Source organism: Capricornis sumatraensis, chromosome 2 (assembly GCF_032405125.1).
Source record: "Capricornis sumatraensis isolate serow.1 chromosome 2, serow.2, whole genome shotgun sequence".
Taxonomy (NCBI): Eukaryota; Metazoa; Chordata; class Mammalia; order Artiodactyla; family Bovidae; genus Capricornis; species Capricornis sumatraensis.
The window spans coordinates 126,418,502-126,438,810 of record NC_091070.1 but is presented as its reverse complement, the minus strand read 5'-3'; the positions used below and the strand labels follow the sequence as shown (position 1 = coordinate 126,438,810).

Below are 20,309 nucleotides of genomic sequence, written 5' to 3'. Positions count from 1 at the left end.
AATTCAATGTATCTCCTAAATAAAGGAAAAAGCCCCAAGAGATATTAGTTTCAATACCAACAAGTACTTTAAAATTTAGTATAAGCAGCAAACATATATTTTGCCATGTAATTTATCTTTACCATTAATACCAAAAAGCCTGGGAGGCTCTCCAATATCAACCAACAACATTTTGAGGGTAACTGAACACTAATGGAGATGGGGAAATCAACTCCTGCCTACCCAGTGTATAAGCTTAGAACAAAGCTAATGTAATTAAAATAGTATGGTACTTGTATAGGAATAAATAAGTGGGTGACTGAAACAGAATTCAGCATTCAAAAATGGCTTAAAATACCTTCACATTGGGATTAGATTTTCAGCATATGAATTTCAAAGGACACAAACACTAAACACTCCAGTGTTCAGAAGAGCTTAGAATACGTCTTTTATCATTTTATAGGGATTTTTAAAAATAGATTTAAAAATGGGTACCTAATATGTGACATATCAACATTTCAATTTAGTTTAAGAGGTGGGGATTAATATTACATTTAATCAAATAGTACTAGTAAAATGACAGTCCATCTGGGCAAAGAAAAATTAAGACACATTACACTACAAAAATGTATTTCAGATAATTTCTAATGATCTCTGAATATGAAAAGCATATCTATGAAAATATTCTAACAGAGTGCATGAAAATGAACATAAACTCAGGGTAGAATCAACCTGATGCAATCAAAAGCAAAGAAGTCCTAAAAACATTATAAAAAATGACAGATATTTTAAAAACGTTTTTTTTTTGGATAAGCTATAGCATACATTAAAGTGACTTAGCAGCAGCAGCAACAGCAGCATACAGTCAAAAAGAGCACAAATCCTAAGTGAACATCTAAGTGAATTACCACCAAGTAAGCACAAAAGAATGCTCAAACTACCACTCAATTGCACTCATCTAATTACTTTACTAGCAATGCTCAAAATTCTCCAAGCCAGGCTTCAGCAATACGTGAACTGCGAACTCCCTTATGTTCAAGCTGGTTTTAGAAAAGGCAGAGGAACCAGAGATCAAATTGCCAACATCTGCTGGATCATGGAAAAAGCAAGAGAGTTCCAGAAAAACATCTATTTCTGCTTTATTGACTATGCCAAAGCCTTTGACTGTGTGGATCACAATAAACTGTGGAAAATTCTGAAGGAGATGGGAACACCAGACCACCTAACCTGCCTCTTGAGAAATCTGTATGCAGGTGAGGAAGCAACAGTTAGAACAGGACATGGAACAACAGACTGGTTCCAAATAGGAAAAGGAGTACGTCAAGGCTGTATATTGTCACCCTGGTTATTTAACTTCTATGCAGAGTACATCATGAGAAATGCTGGACTGGAAGAAACACAGGCTGGAATCAAGATTGCCGGGAGGAATATCAATAACTTCAGATATGCAGATGACACCACCCTTATGGCACAAAGTGAAGAGGAGATAAAAAGCCTCTTGATGAAAGTGAAAGAGGAGAGTGAAAAAGATGGCTTAAAGCTCAACGTTCAGAAAACGAAGATCATGGCATCTGGTCCCATCACTTCATGGGAAATAGATGGGCAAACAGTAGAAACAGTGTCAGACTTTATTTTTTTGGGCTCCAAAATCACTGCAGATGGTGATTGCAGCCATGAAATTAAAAGACGCTTACTGCTTGGAAGAAAAGTTGTGACCAATCTAGATAGCATATTCAAAAGTAGAGACATTACTTTGCCGACTAAGGTCTGTCTAGTCAAGGCTATGGTTTTTCCTGTGGTCATGTATGGATGTGAGAGTTGGACTGTGAAGAAGGCTGAGTGTCGAAGAATAGATGCTTTTGAACTGTGGTGTTGGAGAAGACTCTTGAGAGTCCCTTGGACTGCAAGGAGATCCAACCAGTCCATTCTGAAGGAGATCAGTCCTGGCTGTTCTTTGGAAGGAATGATGCTAAAGCTGAAGCTCCAGTACTTTGGCCACCTCATGTGAAGAGTTGACTCATTGGAAAAGACTCTGATGCTGGGAGGGATTGGGGGCAGGAGGAGAAGGGGATGACAGAGGATGAGATGGCTGGATGGCATCACAGACTCGATGGACTTGAGTCTGAGTGAACTCCGGGAGATGGTGATGGACAGGGAGGCCTGGCGTGCTGTGATTCATGGGGTCGCAAAGAGTTGGACACGACTGAGCGACTGAACTGAACTGAACTAAAGCACTACTGTGGGATTCCCTGATGGCTTAGCAGGTAAAGAATCTGCCTGCAATGCAGGAGAAGATGCAGGTTTGATCCCTGGGTCAGAAAGATCCCCTGGAGGATGAAAATGGCAACCAAGTCCAGTATTTTTGCCTGAAAAATTCCATGGACAGAGGAGCCTGGCAGGCTACAGTCCATGGGGTCATAAAGAGTTAGACGTGACAGAGCGACTGATGCATGCATGTAAGCACTCCTGTAAAAGAACCACCAGGTCAAGAAATAGATGATCTCTAGTTCCCCAGAAGCCCCCTTCATTCTCCTCAACTACTACCCACTTGGACTGCCCCAAAGGCAACCATCATCTTAGTTTTTAATATATTAGTTTTTAGCTTTGCCATTTAAATTTTTCTATAAATGAAATCTTATATAATGTATCAATATATAGTCTTTTAGCTTTCTCTTATTTTTCTTAATATGTTTGTGAGATTCATACATATTTCTGTAAGCTAGAGGCCATTTCCTGGAGAAGGCAATGGCACCCCACTCCAGTACTCTTCCCTGGAAAATCCCATGGACGGAGGAGCCTGGTGGGCTGCAGTCCATGGGGTCGCTAAGAGTCAGACGCGACTGAGCGACTTCACTTTCACTTTTCACTTTCATGCATTGGAGAAGGAAACGGCAACCCACTCCAGTGTTCTTGCCTGGAGAATCCCAGGGCTGGGGGAGCCTGATGGGCTGCCGTCTATGGGGTCGCACAGAGTCGGACACGACTGAAACGACTTAGCAGCAGCAGCAGCAGCAGAGGCCATTTCCAGAGCTGCATAGTATTTCATCACATGAGTAAACCATTCTATACTTTCTATTGATGGATATTTGAATTGTTTCGAGTTTGGGAGAATTAAAAACAACACTGCAAGAACAATTGTGTCCGTATGTCTTGGTGCACCCATGCATGCATAAGTATATCAGGTATACACTTAGGAGTGGCATTATTAGGTTAAAGAGAAATCGTATGCCTGACTTTAGTAGTCATGCCCATTTTCCAAAGTGAAAGTACCAACTTATACTTCAGCAGTATAGGAGAATTTGCTTTACTCACATCCTTGCCAAAATCTGGCAATGTCTTCTAAATTTTGGCCAAAACTGATTGATTTGACTATATAAAAGTTGGGTGTTTCTGTATATTTTAAACATTGGCATTTATTAATAAGGAAATTGTTTTATGAATTAAGGTACATCCAAATGATAGACTAATATAATGCTATGAAGACAAGTTAGATCTCTCGATACTGTCTGGAAGTGATATTCAGGATGTATTGATAAGAGAAAAAAGTATGTGGCAGTTAAAATATATATATATATATATATCTCAAGCCTAAACCGAAACCAAACATGAAAACTTTCTTTACATTTGTGCATGCATGCTTGTATGAGCACAGGACAAACCAAACTTACTATTTCTGATTTCAGGAGCTTAGGCCAGCCAGGTTAAGTTTTCTTGTAAAAGCAGGTATTACTTTTGTAATTAAAAATCCCAATAAAAATGCAAACAAAAACAAACTGCTGCCACAGAAGCAGCAAGTATACCAACTATGAACAAGGGGCACTGCCCTGGATTTTGGCAGAGTTCCCTAAAGGTTTATCATCTGGTGGAGGAATGAGCTTGGTGGAGAGACTGTTATTTCATTGAAGATTCAATTATCTGAGAGTTTAGCAAAAGATCATTTCCTGTGATTCTACACAAATGCTCTAGCACAAAATAATTTTGAACCTGTAATTTATCAGCGTCATTTGTCTTTCTTTGGATTACCTTGAGAGAGCCTTCTAAAATAAAATTAATCTTTTCCTTCTCTTTGTCTTTGTCTTTTTCTTGATCTGATATTTCTGTTTTGCTCATTCCTTTGTTACCTATAACCAGAGAAAATTAAATTTCTTGGTAAAACTCTCTAATTTTCATAGAAGGACCAAACATCTGAGTTGTAGGAGATCCCTATTCACTCATATCTGAATTCTTTTTTTTTTTTGGTCATCTCTAGAGTGGACATCTGAAGTAGAAATGAACTCTTTTAGGGATGAACAACTCACTGTCAGTGGAGGCAGTGCATTCCATTCTCAATGTGTTGAGATTCTGAAGCTTTTATTGAGTTGGACTTTCACTAGAGTTTTAATCTAATTAATCCTAATTTAACCCCTTAAAAGCACACAGGACAAATTTATCTTTTCTTTCTATACTGAAGCCTTCCTCTTGCCATTACAGTTATTTTGTGGTGAAGATTTACATCTGTCCTGAGTTGAGAGGCCTCAAACAGAATGTAATACCTACCAGGTACATTCCAACTCTGATTTCAAATAGATCATTTTCTGACTTTGGTCCACAGACACCCAGATAATTATTGAGCTTTCAATTCTGCTCAGAAGCGAAATAAAGAAAGGCGGTCAACCCACAATCCTTGGTACTAGCAGATAAGCATGACCTGGATATAACTGTAAGGGCAGCCCTACCTATCTTATACAGTCCCATCGAGTATTCTAATTACTTGGTGCTGTCCTGTGCTGCCCCACCTGGAGGAAGGCCGAAGTGATGGACAGATTATGGAACCATTTTGGTGAAAGGTGAATCGTTAACTTGGTTTGCCAAGTTTTATCTTAGAATCAAGCCAAGCGCTAATTCCTCTGGTACTTTATAGAGGTTGCAAAAACTTAGGAAATTATATAGTTTTGCTTATTTATAGGAAATCACTCTCAACTTAGTTACCAGAAATAATGAATAGTAATTACACAGAGTTCATTCCCTTTGTCTGAACCCAGTAAAATATCTTTATTTTCCAGATGAATTACATCAACATTTCATTCACTGATCAAGTATCCTTTTTCTTTTTGTCACCTTCTCTCTGCTTGACAGCATCAACACCATGAAAATAAACAACAAAAACAAAAATGTATATTGATGCAACATCCCATCTAATCCATGTCACAGGCCCCCAAGAATTCATTTTCCCTTCATTTGTTATTCTAATCCCCCCAGTTAGGCTCAGGACTCTTCTGTTTACTCTTATAAGGAAGGTCTTGTTTTATTCTCACTTTGGAAACTATAATTATTCTTAGAGACATACTGTCTCTGAATTTACCTCATACATTGCCAACAAACCTTAGATAGGCGAACCTATCAAGCCCACCAAAATAAAGACATTTGGCATTTCCCTAACATCACATTTAACCTGAACAGATTGAATCTTTCAAATCTGGCAGGAAGTAGGGTCAATATAAGACAAGTATCAAATCAATATAACACAAATATTCTCATCATATTTAGAAAGCAGCTATTCTATTTTATAGGGAAAGTGAAGAGTCACAGAAATGTTGTGGACAACTCTTTAATCCTGAAATAGTTACAGATTTGATTTAATTAGTAAACAGCAGAATGTCTTGGGACTTTATATATAAGTTTAATTGGTTACTTACTTTTAGATTTTTTAATAGAATAAATTTTGCTAGTAGAAGAAACTTTGGTTACAACAGAAGATTTTATTTCCAGCTCATACTTGGTTTTATTGATTTCATCAGACATTTTAGTTTCCTGATATATAGCTTCTTCTTTTGTGATCCAATCTTGAATGGATTTTGCAACAAGTTCCAAATAATTTCTAAAAAAGGAAAAGATCAGCAGGTGACAACTGAGTTAATAGGCAGCTCACATGGTAAACAATTTGCCTGCAATTCAGGAGACCTAGTTTCAATCCCTGGGTCGGGAAGATCCTCTGGAAAAGGGAATGGCGATCCACTCCTGTATTCTTGCCTGAAGAATCCCATTGACAGAGAAGCCTGGTGGGCTACAGTCCATGGGGTCACACAGAGTCAGACATGACTGAACAACTGACACTTCACTTCAAAGTCAACAAGTGCATAAGATACTGATTGTGCAAATGAACTTTTCAAAAATTAACTGATTCTAAACTGCCCATGTAACAAACATAATATAGAGATATATGCTAGAATATATTTTGTACAAACTAGTCATTTATAAATATTCAATGAATATGAAAAATCTTCACCTTCCTTCATGATTAAAGACCTACAAAATTAAAAATTAGATATTTCCCTCCAAATCAAAGATTAATGCTTGATAATACCAAAAGTTAATGACAATTTGGAGAAACAGTCATTCTTAGCACTGTTAATTGCAGAGTAATATGGTAAAATGTCTTTATAGGGCAATTTTATAGCACAATAGGTACCATCTGAATTGACCACCAGCTAACTGACTTACTGGATTAGTTGAAACACTGTAGTCTTGCTATAAACTTATCAGGCTTGTGAATACCCTCATCCTAAATACTATGCCCTAAGCTGCTTGTGCATTTATGTATATGTCAGCATCTTACTGACCAGGAAAAGATCAGTTTTCATTCCAATCCCAAGGAAAGGCAATGCCAAAGAATACTCAAACTACCGTACAATTGCACTCATCTCACATGCTAGCAAAGTAATGCTCAAAATTCTCCAAGCCAGGCTTCATCAGTACATGAACCATGAACTTCCAGAAGTTCAATCTGGATTTAGAAAAGGCAGAGGAACCAGAAATCAAATTGCCAACATCCACTGGATCATCGAAAAAGAAAGAGAGTTCCAGAAAAACATCTACTTCTGCTTTATTAACTATGCCAAAACCTTTGACTGTGTGGATCACAGCAAACTGTATAAAATTCTTAAAGAGATGGGAATACCAGACCACCTGACCTGCCTCCTGAGAAATCTGTATTCAGGTCAAGAAGCAACAGTTAAAACAGAACATGGAACAACAGACTGGTTCCAAATCAGGAGAGGCATATGTCAAGGTTGTATATTGTTATCCTGCTTATTTAACTTATATGCAGAGTACATCATACGAAATGCCAGGCTGGATGAAGCACAAGCTGGAATCAAGATTGCCAGGAGAAATATTAATAACCACAGATATTCAGATGACACCACACTATGGCAGAAAGTGAAGATAAACTGAAGAGCCTCTTTATGAAAGTGAAAGGGGAGAGTGAAAAAGTTGGCTTAAAATTCAGCATTCAGAAAGCTATGATCATGGCATCTGGTCCCATCATTTCATGGGAAATAGATGGAGAAACAATGGAAACAGTGACAGACTTTATCTTTTTGGGCTCCAAAATCACTGCAGATGGTGACTGCAGCCATGAAATTAAAAGCCACTTGCTCCTTGGAAGAAAAGTTATGACCAACCTAGACAGCATATTAAAAAGCAGAGACATTACTTTGCCAACAAAGGTCCATCTAGTCAAAGCTATGGTTTTTCCAGTAGTCATGTATGAATGTGAGAGTTGGACTATAAGGATTTCTGAGCACTGAAGAACTGATGCTTTTGAACTATGGTGTTGGAGAAGACTCTTGAGAGTCCCGTGGACTGCAAGGAGATCTAACCAGTCAAACCTAAAGGAAATCAGTCCTGAATATTCACTGGAAGGACAGATGCTGAAGCTGAAACTCCAATACTTTGGCCACCTCATGGGAAGAAGTGACTCATTTGAAAAGACCTGATGCTGAGAAAGACTGAAGGAGGGAGGAGAAGGGGACGACAGAGGATGAGATGGTTGGATGGCATCACTGACTCAATGGACATAAGTTTGAGTAAACTCTGGGAGTTGGTGATGGACAGGGAAGCCTGGCGTGCTGCATTCCGTGGGGTTGCAAAGAGTTGGACATGACTGAGTGACTGAACTGAACTGACAGCATCTTACTGCTTACTGGGATTTAGTAATGTTATTGTTTTCAGTTGCCCAGTCATGTCCAACTCTTTGCAACCCCAAGGACTGCAGCATGCCAGGTCTCCCTGTCCCTCACCATCTTCCAGAGCTTGCTCAAACTCAAGTCCATTGAGTTGGTGATGCCATCCTACCATCTCATCCTCTGTGTCCCCTTCTCCTCCTGCTTCAATCTTTGCCAGCACCAGGTCTTTTCTAATGAGTCAGTTCTGTGCATCAGTTGGCCAAAGTATTAGAATTTCAGCTTCTGTGTCAGTCCTTTCAGTGAATATTCAGGACTGATTTCCTTTAGGACTGACTGGCTTAATCTTGCAGTTCAAGGGACGCTCAAGAGTCCTCTCCAACACCACAGTTCAAAAGCATCAATTCTTCAGCATTCAGCTTTCTTTATGGTCCAACTCTCCATCCATACATGACTACTGGAAAAAACCATAGCTTTGACTATATGTACTTTTGTCAACAAAGTAATGTCTTTGCTTTTTAATATGCAGTCTAGGTTGGTCATAGACTTCCCTGGTGGCTCAGATGGTAAAGTGTCTGCCTACAATGTGGGAGACCCAGGTTTGATCCCTGGGTTGGGAAGACCCACTGGAGAAGGAAAATGGCAACCCACTCTAGTACTCTTGCCTGGAAAATCCCATGGACAGAGGAGCCTGGTAGGCTACAGACCACAGGGTTGCAAAGAGTCAGACATGACTGAGCAACTTCATTTCACTTCACTTTCTTCCAAGAGGCAAGCATCTTTTAATTTCATGGCTGCAGTCACCATCTGCAGTGACTTTGGAGCCCAAGAAAATAAAGTCTGTCACTGTTTCCACTGTTTCCCCACTGATATGCCATGCAGTGATGGGACTGGATGCCATGATCTTAGTTTTTTGAATGTTGAGTTTTAAACCAGCTTTTTTTTACTCTCCTCTTTCACTTTCATAAAGAGGCTCTTCAGTTCCTCTTCAGTTTCTGCCATAAGGGTGGTGTCATATGCATATGTGAGGCTATTTATATTTCTCCTGGCAATCTTGATTCCAGCTTGTGCTTCATCCAGCCTGGCATTTCGTATGATGTGCTCTGCATGTAAGTTAAATAAGCAGAATAACAATATACAGCCTGGATGTACTCCTTTCCCAATTTGGAACCAGTCTGTTGTTCCATGTTCTGTTTTAACTGTTGCTTCTTGACTTGCATACAGATTTCTCAGGAGGCAGGTCAGGTGGTCTGGTATTCCCATCTCTTTAAGAATTTTCCACCATTTGTTGTGACCCACACAAAGGTTTGGCATAGTCAATAAAGCAGAAATAAATGTTTTGCTGTAATTCTCTTGCTTTTTCTATGATCCAACAGATGTTGGCAATTTGATTTCTGGTTTCTCTGCCTTTTCTAAATCCAGCTTGAACATCTGGAAGTTCTCAGTTCACATACTGTTGAATCATTGCTTGGAGAATTTTGAGGATTACTTTGGTAGTGTGTGAGATGAGTCAAATTGTGTGGTAGTTTGAACATTCTTTGGCATTACCTTTCTTTGGGATTGGAATGAAAACAGACCTTTTCCACTTCTGTGGCCACTGTGGAGTTGTCCAAATTTGTGGGCATAATGAGTGCAGCACTTTAACAGCATCATCTTTTATGATTTGAAATAGTTAAGCTGGAATTTCATCACCTCAGCTAGCTTTGTCCAAGTAGTGATGCTTCTTAAGGCCCACTTGACTTCGCATTCCAGGATGTCTGGCTTTAGGTGAGTGATCATATCATCGTGGTTATCTGGGTCATCTTTTTTGTATAGTTCTTCTGTGTTTTCTTGCCACCTCTTCTTAATATCCTCTGCTTCTGTTAGGTCCATACCATTTCTGTCCTTTTATTGTACCCATCTTTGAATTAAATGCTCCCTTGATATCTCTAATTTTCTTGAGGAGATTGCTAGTCTTTCTCATTCTATTGTTTTCCTCTATTTCTTTACATTAATCCGAGGAAGGCTTTATCTCTCCTTGCTATTCTTTGGAACTCTGCATTCAAGTGGGTATATCTTTCCTTTTCTCCTTTGCCTTCTGATTCTCTTCTTTTCTCAGCTATTTGTAAGGGCTCCTCAGACAACCATTTTGGCTTTCTTTTTCTTGTGGATGGTTTTTGATCACCACCTCCTCTACAGTGTCACAAACCTCCTTCTATAGGTCTTCAGACACACTGTCAGATTTAATTCCTCGAATCTACATGTCACTTCTACTGTATAATCATAAGGGATTTGATTTAGGTCATTCCTGAATGGTCTAGTGGTTTTTCCCTACATTTTTCAATGTAAGTCTGAATTTGGCAATAAAGAGTTCATGATCTGAGCCACAGTCAGCTCCCAGTCTTGTTTTTGCTGACTGTATAGAGCTTCTCTATCTTCGGCTGTAAAAAAATATAGTCCATCTGATTTTGGCATTGACTATCTGGTGATGTCTATGTGTAGAGTCTTCTCTTGTGTTGTGTGAAGAGGATATTTGCTATGACCAGTGTGTTTTCTTTTCAAAACCCTGTTAGCCTTTGCCCTGCTTCATTTTGTACTCCAAGGCCAAACTTGCCTATTACTACAGGTATCTCTTGAATTCCTACTTGGCCTGTTAGTTGGTGGTAAGTCTACACTTGTCAACATGTCGAGTTGAACAAGTCAAATACCCTGAAGTTATCTTGACTACTCTTGTTTCTCAAGTTCTTCTTCCAACTGTCAGGAAATCCAAATGATTTTTAAAAACATATTAAAATATATTCAAAATCCTATCACTTCTCACTCTGCTTACTGCCGAATCTTGGTCTAAGTCACTATGATCTTTTGCTAGGATTGTTGCCATAGTCTTCCAACAAGTCTCCTTGTTCCTATCCTCGAGTCCCTATAGTCTATTCCTAACAGAGCAACTAGAAAGATCCTTTTAATCCTTAAATCAGATTATGCTCTCTGATTCTTAGAAACTTGTAATAAATCGGCATTTTAAACAAAACCCAGAACCCTTACTATTGATCTGTGATGACAGAACACAGATATGTATATTTCAAATGAAATGACAAAATAAGAAACATTTCGGCACACAATGATTCAAGAAGTTTTCCACCCAGGGATACTTTCTGAAAGAATTACGCAAAAATGTATTCCAGAGCTTAAAAGAAAAGTTGAAGAAAGACAACATGGGATATAAGTAAGAGTTGAGAAAGAATAAAATTAATAGTTAAATGTAAGTAATTATTTATATTCAGTTCTATTACTTGTTATCAAAAATATTACTTTATGATTAGAAATAAAATTTATAGACAATTTCTAAACAGGAGGTAGGAGATGCACTGGGAGTATGTGAATATATGCTAAAGATTTTAACATTTTCTGGGAAATGGTATTAATATTCATTAACCCTATCTATTATATAAAAGTATTTAAATGTGATTTAAAAGATAAGTGTAACTTCTAGAAAAATATAAGTAGAATTTATGACTTTTAAAAAATCACATGCTAAGAATGAATTAAATTGAGTCTAACAAAGGAAGAAAGGGATTAATCTTGAAGTAAAAATATGGGTTGTATAGATTTAATGGTAAGAATGAGGCCAAACATATTACAAATAAAGTAAAAGTGAATAGATTAAGTTATTTAAAATGTAAAAAAATTAACATTGTTATTATTATTAGAATATTTTAAATGATAGAAGATCTCAGAGTGGCTAAAAAACTCAAGTTGATATTTAAAAGAGGTGTATCTAAAATAGAAACAAACTCAGAGACTTAGAGAATGAATTTATTGTTGCCTGGGGGAAAGATGCGGGGAAGGGACAGTTAGGGATTTTGAGATGGACTTGTACTACTTGGACTTGCTATATTTAAAATGGATAACCAACAAGGACCTATGGTATAGCACATAGAACAATGCTCAGTGTTAACGTGGCAGCCTGAATGGGAGGAGAGCTAGAGGGAGAATGCTGCTGCTGCTAAGTTGCTTCAGTCGTCTCCGACTCTGTGCGACCCCATAGACAGCAGCCCACCAGGCTCCCCCATCCCTGGGATTCTCCAGGCAAGACCATGAGTGGGTTGCCATTTCCTTCTCCAATGCATGAAAGTGAAAAGTGAAAGTGAAGTTGCTCAGTCGTGTCCGACTCTTAGCGACCCATGGACTGCAGCCCACCAGGCTCCTCTGTCCATGGGATTTTCCAGGCAAAAGTACTGGAGTGGGGTGCCACTGCCTTCTCTGGGAGGGATAATGGATACATGTATATGCATGGCTGAGTCACTTCACTGTTCATCTGAAACTATCACAACATTGTTAAGTGGCTATATCCCAGGAGAAAATAAAAAGTTTAAATTAAAAAAAAAGAGATATATCTAAAAATCCAATTCAAGCAGAAGAATATAAAAATGGCAGAAGTCTAGGTCCTTAATTTTTGTGAGTAGCTGCACTTTCCCTGAGACAATGCCCAACTACAGATATTTTTTTTTTTGCTACAGGAGAAAAATAATTCCCTTACTAGTTTAACCATTATAATCAATTTTCCATGAATATAGTGAAACATCATTCCTAGTTGACATGCAAAATGACTGAGAACATTACATCAGTAAATTATTAACATAAAAGAATTTCCAATAATATTAATATCAAATATGGTTAAATTCAAGGTGAAAAGCATTAAAGGGAACATAGAGTTGTTATCATGTTGATAAGTTACAATCCTTTAAGAAGGATTTATCTAAAAATAGAAATTCAAAAATAACTTTATGCATATACATATACACATACAGTACCCCTGCAGAACTAACAGGAAGAAGAAACAGAGCTATAATCATAAAGACAGACATTAATCCATCTCTCTCAGAAATGGATGTTTATTTGGGGAATACTGATTAATTTTATTTTAATAGACTGGAAAATCTAGATGTCATGCATGATTCCTTAAGAAAATAAAAATCTCCAAAAGTAATTGAAGAAGAAATAGAAAAGCTGAATAGAGAATTAACTTCAGAAGGACTGACAAGGTTGTAGATTAATCTATTCTTCATCCTTCTGGCCTACTATCTCTCCCATTGGGCCCTGCTACCCAGCCCCTTGGAATCCACTAACTCTAAATGGTTTTCCATGTGAAGTATTCTTACTCTCCATAAAGCCAGGTACATACTGTGGAAGCTCCTGTATGTGTAAGCAAAGGGTCTTGGAAAATGACTTTGTAGTCTAACTTCTAACAGTATTGTTTTTTCTACAGAGTTAAGAGAAAAGGTGGCGTAATTTGACTGCCTTATGTGCTGTGAATCCTCAGAACTGTGGGCTCGCACCTTAATGAGACAAATGGGAGTGGAGTGTAGGCTGTGGCTTCTCAGGTGAAGGGGGCAACACAGTACCTGGATGCTTATTTCAGCAGGTACATGCAACCAGTGTGGGGGAGGGAAGCAAAAGAAGTGGTGCCTTGGGGTAGCTGCTGAGCCCCCTGATGAGATGAAGATGGGCTCATGCTGTATCTCCTGCACTGGGTTCTTGCAGAAAGCTAAGTAAACACAGAATTGGATTAAATTGTACTTACCATGTGATTCTGGTTGTTAACTTGAACCCACAATTATCTTGGAGAATTGGATCATAAAAAATACATATAATTGTCAGCGTTATCCATAAGGTTAGTGTAACACCAATATAATCTCTAAGGATATATTTTACACACTTGGGAGAATAATATAAACATCACTGGAGAAGTAAATTATAGAATATGTCATAAAATAGGTTACTGAAAGAGAAAAACTGCAAATAAAATGTATCTATTTTATTAAGTTATAAAATGTATGTAAAGATCAATATGTTGGGTTTTATTATTTAATTTGTAATATCTGAAGCCAAACATATCTAACATTTTCACTTGGGAGGGGAATGGAAAAAGAACGATTTTCTTTGGTCAAAGCGTGGGTGTAAACAACAAACCCTAAGTTTGGCTTTTTTGGGTATTCTAGTTTTTGTTTCTGTTGTCGATGGTATTTTTTCCTTTTTTAAACATCACATTTTCTAGCAGTTTCTTGTAGTGCAAAAAAATGCAGTTAGAGGATATGCTGCTGTTGTTATCCAGCTGCTAAGCTGTGTCCAACTCTTTGTGACCCCATGGACTGGCATGGGGTCATGCCGCAGCATGCCAGGTTCCTCTGTCCCCCACTATCTCCCAGAGTTTGCTCAAATTCATGTCCGTTGAGTCCGTAATGCCATCCAACCATCTCATCCTCTGCTGCTCCCTTCTCCTTTGCCTTCAATCTTTCCCAGTATCAGGGTCTGTTCTAAGGAATTGGCTATTTGCATCAGGAGACCAAAGTGTTGGAGCTGCAGCATCAGGGTTGCTGAATGAATATTCAGGGCTGATCTTCAGGTAATTTCTCCCATTAATTCACATTTTTAGATAGATTGTTTGGGATTTTCCTGTGTTGCTAATAACCTCAGCTGCCAATAATGACAGTTTCCTTTTGGATTCCTATACTTTAAAGATACTTTTAGTAATTTTTCTGATTTAGATCTTCATTAAATGTTGCTTAGAATTGGTCATGGTAGTTACCTCTATTTTGTTTCTAATTTTATAAAGCATGCTTGTAACATTTCTTATTAAGAATGATGTTTACATCTTAATAACTTTAAAGGGATTCAGAAGACAATGGGATAATTTTCTTCAAAGTGCTGAGAATTTACATGTCAATCAAGAACTATATCCTGAGCAAAATTATCTTTCATGAACAAGGGTAAAATGAAGATATTTGCAATAAACAAAACTGAATTTACTACCAAAGATCCTCACTATATGAACTTTTAAATCTCTTATCTTAGGAAGAAGGGAAAATAAAATAGTAGGCATATATTAATTTATAAACACTGGATATGAAAGCAATAATGTTATTATATTGTGGGGTAAAAACATTAAGATAGAATTAAAGTGTTCTACAATAATAGAAAATGTGGAATGGGGATAAGAAATTAAAACACTCTATTGTGCTTATATTATTTGGTAGGAAGGTAAAGGCATGGTCTTCTGCAGGAGATGAAAGCAGTCGATCCTAAAGGAAATCAATCCTGAATATTCATTTCAAGGACTGATGTTGAAACTCCAATACTTGGCCACTTGATGTGAAGACCCAACTCATTGGAAAAGACCCCGATGCTGGGAAAGATCGAAGACAAAAGGCGAAGGGGGCAGCAGAGGGTGAGATGGTTAGATAGCATCACTGACTCAATGGACATGAATTTGAGCAAACTCCAGGAGACACTGAAGGACACAGAAGCTTAGCATGCTGCAATCCATGGGATCACAGAGTCAGACATGACTGAGTGAGTGAACAACATAACAAAGGTGCTGATGACTTTGTAAATTTAAAAGTGTATATCACAATTTCTGAAGAATGAGTTGAGATATAGTATATAACTGTCATTCTGGTAGTAGTAATAAAAATGAAATTAATTCAAACCAAATAAGGAGAAATAAAGAAACAGAAAAAAAGGGCAAATAAAAGGACAAAATTAAATGGTTGAAATTAATCCAAATATATGAACTAGGTACTCAAGAGATAAATATTGTCAGATGAATTCGGCTATATATATATTTTGCAAGAGGTAAATGGATAGAAAAGGATATACAAGATTAAAAAAAAAAGAGGCTTGTAAAGTTTATCACTATCAGACAAGATATATATGATAAAGTCTGTACAGATATATCACTACTGGACAATATAACCATGAAAGCAAAGAGCAATCCTAAAGACATTGCATATTGATAAAAGCTTAATCAGAGAAACAACTCAATTCTTGTTTTGCTTATTAACATAATCTTAACATCAGTTCAGTTCAGTCAGTTAGTCATGTCTGACTCTTTGAGACCCCAGGCTTCCCTGTCCATCACCAACTCCCAGAGCTTGCTCAAACTCATGTACAAGTCGGTGATGCCATCCAACCATCTCATCTGTCATCCCCTTCTCCTCCTGCCTTCAATCTCTCTCAGCATCAGGGTCTTTTCTAAGGAGTCAGTTCTTTGCATCAGCTGGCCAAAGTATTGGAGTTTCAGCTTCAGCATCTGTCCTTCCAATGAATATTCAGGACTGATTTCCTTTAGGTTTGACTGGTTGGATCTCCTTGCAGTCCACAGGACTCTCAAGAGTCTTCTCCAACACCACAGTTCAAAAGCATCAGTTCTTCAGCGCTCAGAAATCCTTATAGTCCAACTCTCACATCCATACATGACTACTGGAAAAACCATAGCTTTGACTAGATGGACCTTTGTCGGCAAAGTAATGTCTCTGCTCTTTAATATACTGTCTAGGTTAGTCATAGTTTTTCTTCCAAGGAGCAAGTGTCTTTTAATTTCATGGCTGTAGTCACCATCTGCAGTGAATTTGGAGCCCAAGAAAATAAAGTTTGTCACCATTTCCCTTGTTTCCCCATCTATGTGCCATGAAGTGGTAGGACTGGATGCCATGATCTTAGTTTTTTGAATGTTAAGTTTTAAGCCAACCTTTTCACTGTCCTCTTTCACTTTCATCAAGAGGATCTTTAGTTCTTCACTTTCTGCCATAAGGGTGGTGTCATCATAAGGGTGGTGTCAATCTTAATATGCATAAAGTCAAAAACTGACAAATTTATAGGAAAAAATCTACAAGTTCCATCACACATTGAGTTTTTTAAAAAATCAATTCTCATTAGTTAATTGACCACGTTTTTTAAAATCAGAAAGAATAGTGAAGATTAAGAAATACAAACCTGTATTCAAAAACCAAAGAATATACTTCCTTACCACACAAACTTGGAGTATTTATAACAACTGACCACATATTAAGCAACAAAGTGGATCAACAAATTTCATAGCATCAATATTCTATAGAACATGTTATCTGACTACTACTTTTGAAATTATCAACTATAATAAAAATGTAACTCAGACAAATGTTTAAAATAAAAACTCACATTTCTATGCAATCCATGGGTCAAATAAGAATTATGGAAATGAGAAATGAATGATATAACAGCATTGTTCAAAATAGCCAAGATATGAAAGCAACCTAAGTGCCTATCAACAGATGAACAGATAAAGGTGTGGTACACATACATAATGGAACACTACTCAGCCATAAAAGAGAATGGAATTGTGCCATTTGCAGCAACATGGATGGACCTACTATGTTCAGTCAAATAGGTCATACAGAGAAAGACAAATACTGTTTGTTATCACCTATATGTGGAATTTAAAAAATAAAGCAAATGAATGAATATAACAAAACCAAAACAGACTCGCAGACAGAGAGAACAAACTGTGGTTACCAGTTAGGAGAGAGAAGGGGAAAGAGGCAAGATGAGAATAAGGGTAAAGAGGCACAAACTACTAGGTAAAAAATAAACTACAGGGATACACTGCATAGCACAGGCAAATGTAGGCAATAATTTATAATACTTTAAATGGAGTATAATCTATAAAAATATTGAATCACAGTGTGGTACACCTGAAACTAATATAATAGTAAATCAGCTATAATTCAATAAAACAGAATTATATGTTCAAAAAAATGAACAACAATAAAATTCCATCAGTCAGATATTTTGTAGTGCTAAGGTGGTATTTAAAAAGAAATTTTTGCTTTAAATACTTGTAAAGCAACAAAAATAACTCAAAATCCTGAGATAAAATTCTAATTTGAAAAGTTAAAGGACATTGGAATAATCCAAAGAAATTGAGAAAAAATAAAAAATAATAAAGATGAGGGCATAATTTTAAAAAAATAAAAAGGAGAAAGGATCAAATGCAATAGTTGCTTTAAAAAAAATTAACAAAATTGGCAAACCTTTGGCAAGACTGGTCCAGAAAAACAGAGAAATCACAGATTAAAAGCACTAGGAATTAAAACAGATATGTGTAACACAAAAAGGCAAGAGCATATCATAATCCACTTTATGCAATAATTTTGAAAATAGGTAAAATGGTCAAATTCCTAGAGAAGTACATACTATCAAATCTAGTTCAAAAATACATAGTAAACCCAAAGAGTCTAATAATCATGACAGAGGTTAAATCAGTAGTTAAACATCTTCCCAAGTCCAGATATTCTTATTTGCAAGTTTTACCAAATGCCAAAGGAATATACAACTTAGTCTTACATAAATTCTTTTAGAAAATAAAAAAAGAGATAAAAAGAGAGAATATCCACCCATTAATTTATGAGGCTAATAAAAATCTCAATCGCAAGCCAGACAAGAACATTTAAAGATGGCAAAAATTATAGCTGAGTCTTACCCAGGAATACAGATGGACATATTCTAAACAATATATTAGCAAACCACATGCAGCAATTTTATAAACAAGATAACATAATGGACAAATTGGATTTTCACGGGAATGTATATTAGCAAACCACATGCAGCAATTTTATAAACAAGATAACATAATGGACAAATTGGATTTTCACGGGAATGTAAGTTTGAACATTAGAATATCTATTGATAAAATTTCACAGTTTAACAGATTAAAGGAAAAGAGAGAACACCTAAATTGATGCAGAAAAATCATCTGATATTATTTAATATCATTTATAATTAAGAACCTAGAGCAAACTAGCAACATAAGAAAATTTTCTAACCTATGGCAAAAAAATGAAAAAAATACTTAATAGATGAATATTCAAAACCTAGAATAAGACAATAATGTTCTCAAAGTTGTACTGAAGTCCTAGTCAACAAAGAAATGAAAAGCATAATTACTGGCAATGAAAAACAAACCAAAGGAAAGCACAGTTTAATATATTAGCTTGGTATACCTATTGTGTATCCTAAATTAAAAAAATCATCTTATGACTTTAAAGTGTGTGTTTCTGTGTATATGTATGCATACAATCCATTTCTCCAGTTTTCTGTAGGTCCATGCTCATCCTCTCTGTATTCCTTAGGACTAAATTCTGTATAAATAACAAATACTGAATATACGTTAACCAGTACAGAAAAATAATAAAAAGTTCTCATCATTAATGAGAAAGGAGAGAAAAATTTTAAGATAGCAATGAAATAATTAAGGAGCTGGGGAGGAAAAACAAATTACTGATTCCTAGAGGTTTCAGTTTGCTGGGAACCTGAGTGTGTGGGTCATTCAGTTACCCTATGTTTGAGTCTTCCCTAGATTAACTGGAGTTTCCCAAAACCAGCATATGGAATGCCATGTTTTGTAGTTCCTGCATTAAACCTTTCAGTGGCTGTTATATTGGAGTCTAAATGAATCAAGTATAATTTAATAATATCCCCACCAGATTCAATGGGGCCAGGAATGATGTCTGTCTTCTTCAGCGTATAGTTTCAATGCCTATCACAGTGCGGGCACACAGCATTCAACTTGGTGAACTTCACTGAATCTATGGTACTGCACAAATGTTTTTATTAGGTTGAACCACTCAGCTTAGGCTAAGGAACTAAGAACCAAGTAACAAGCTAACTAAGATAACTAACTAAACTGTCTAAGTTGGTTACCTGAATCCAACATTAGAGTGAAGGCCAGCGTTCCAATATTCATGATGCAGACGCTGTAAATTCATTGGATTATGAAAGACCAACAGTAAAGAGTTGTCTTGTGTATGGTAATAAGAATCAACACACCTGTATTGCTGACTGGCTTCTTGAAGAACCTGAAAATCAAAACGAATGCATTGTTTTGTCTTTTTTTCCTCCAAGAGAAGGGTCTCCTGCTAGGGCCTTTCTCTGCTTCCTCCTTTTTCTCCCCTTATCTCCATGATGCTAGTCAAGGTGAGAGCAGAGATGGTAAATATTTTCAGGACCATTGTAGTGACTCTTATAAGAAAAACAAATCCTAGGCTCCAAGCATAGAGGTATTTGCTCAAGTGTTTTTCATTAATGCTGTGAGATAATAAAGTCTTTCCATACCTTCATTTTAAGCTTCTCTGGTAGCTCAGCTGGTAAAGAATCCACCTGCAATGCAGGAGACCCTGCTTCGATTCCTGGGTCAGGAAGATCCCCTGGAAAAGGGATAGGCTATCCTCTCCAGTATTCTTGGGCTTTCCTGATGGTAAAGAATCCGCCTGCAGTATGGGAGACCTGGGTTTGATCCCTGGGTTGGGAAGATCGCTTGGAGGAGGGTATGGCAATCCACTCCAGTATTTTTACCTGGAGAATTCCATGAAAAGAGGAGCCTGGTGGGCTACAGTCTATAGGGTTGCAAAGAGTCAGACATGACTGAAGCGACTTAACACATACACACACCTTCAGATAAATCATCTCATTTTATCATAAAAGCCTCAGATAAATTGGTATGATTATTTTTTCTCATTTCAAAATATTAAAAGCTGCATCTTTCAGTATCGTTAGTGGCCAAGAGAGAATAAGAGACTTGTCTAAGAGTATGGA

The 20,309-nt window shown here is 37.1% G+C and overlaps 1 protein-coding gene across 1 annotated transcript in view; it reads right to left on the bottom strand.

The window, feature by feature from the left end:
- The window catches only part of SPAG17 (sperm associated antigen 17), a 250,892-nt gene that overhangs the window by 105,655 nt on the left and 124,928 nt on the right, over window positions 1–20,309 (bottom strand). The window contains exons 18-20 of the mRNA XM_068966033.1: window positions 19,419–19,573; window positions 5,655–5,836; window positions 4,003–4,100 (exon numbers count right to left, since the gene is read on the bottom strand). Coding sequence (XP_068822134.1) covers window positions 4,003–4,100; window positions 5,655–5,836; window positions 19,419–19,573 — 435 coding nt within the window. The remainder of the gene's footprint in view (window positions 1–4,002; window positions 4,101–5,654; window positions 5,837–19,418; window positions 19,574–20,309) is intronic.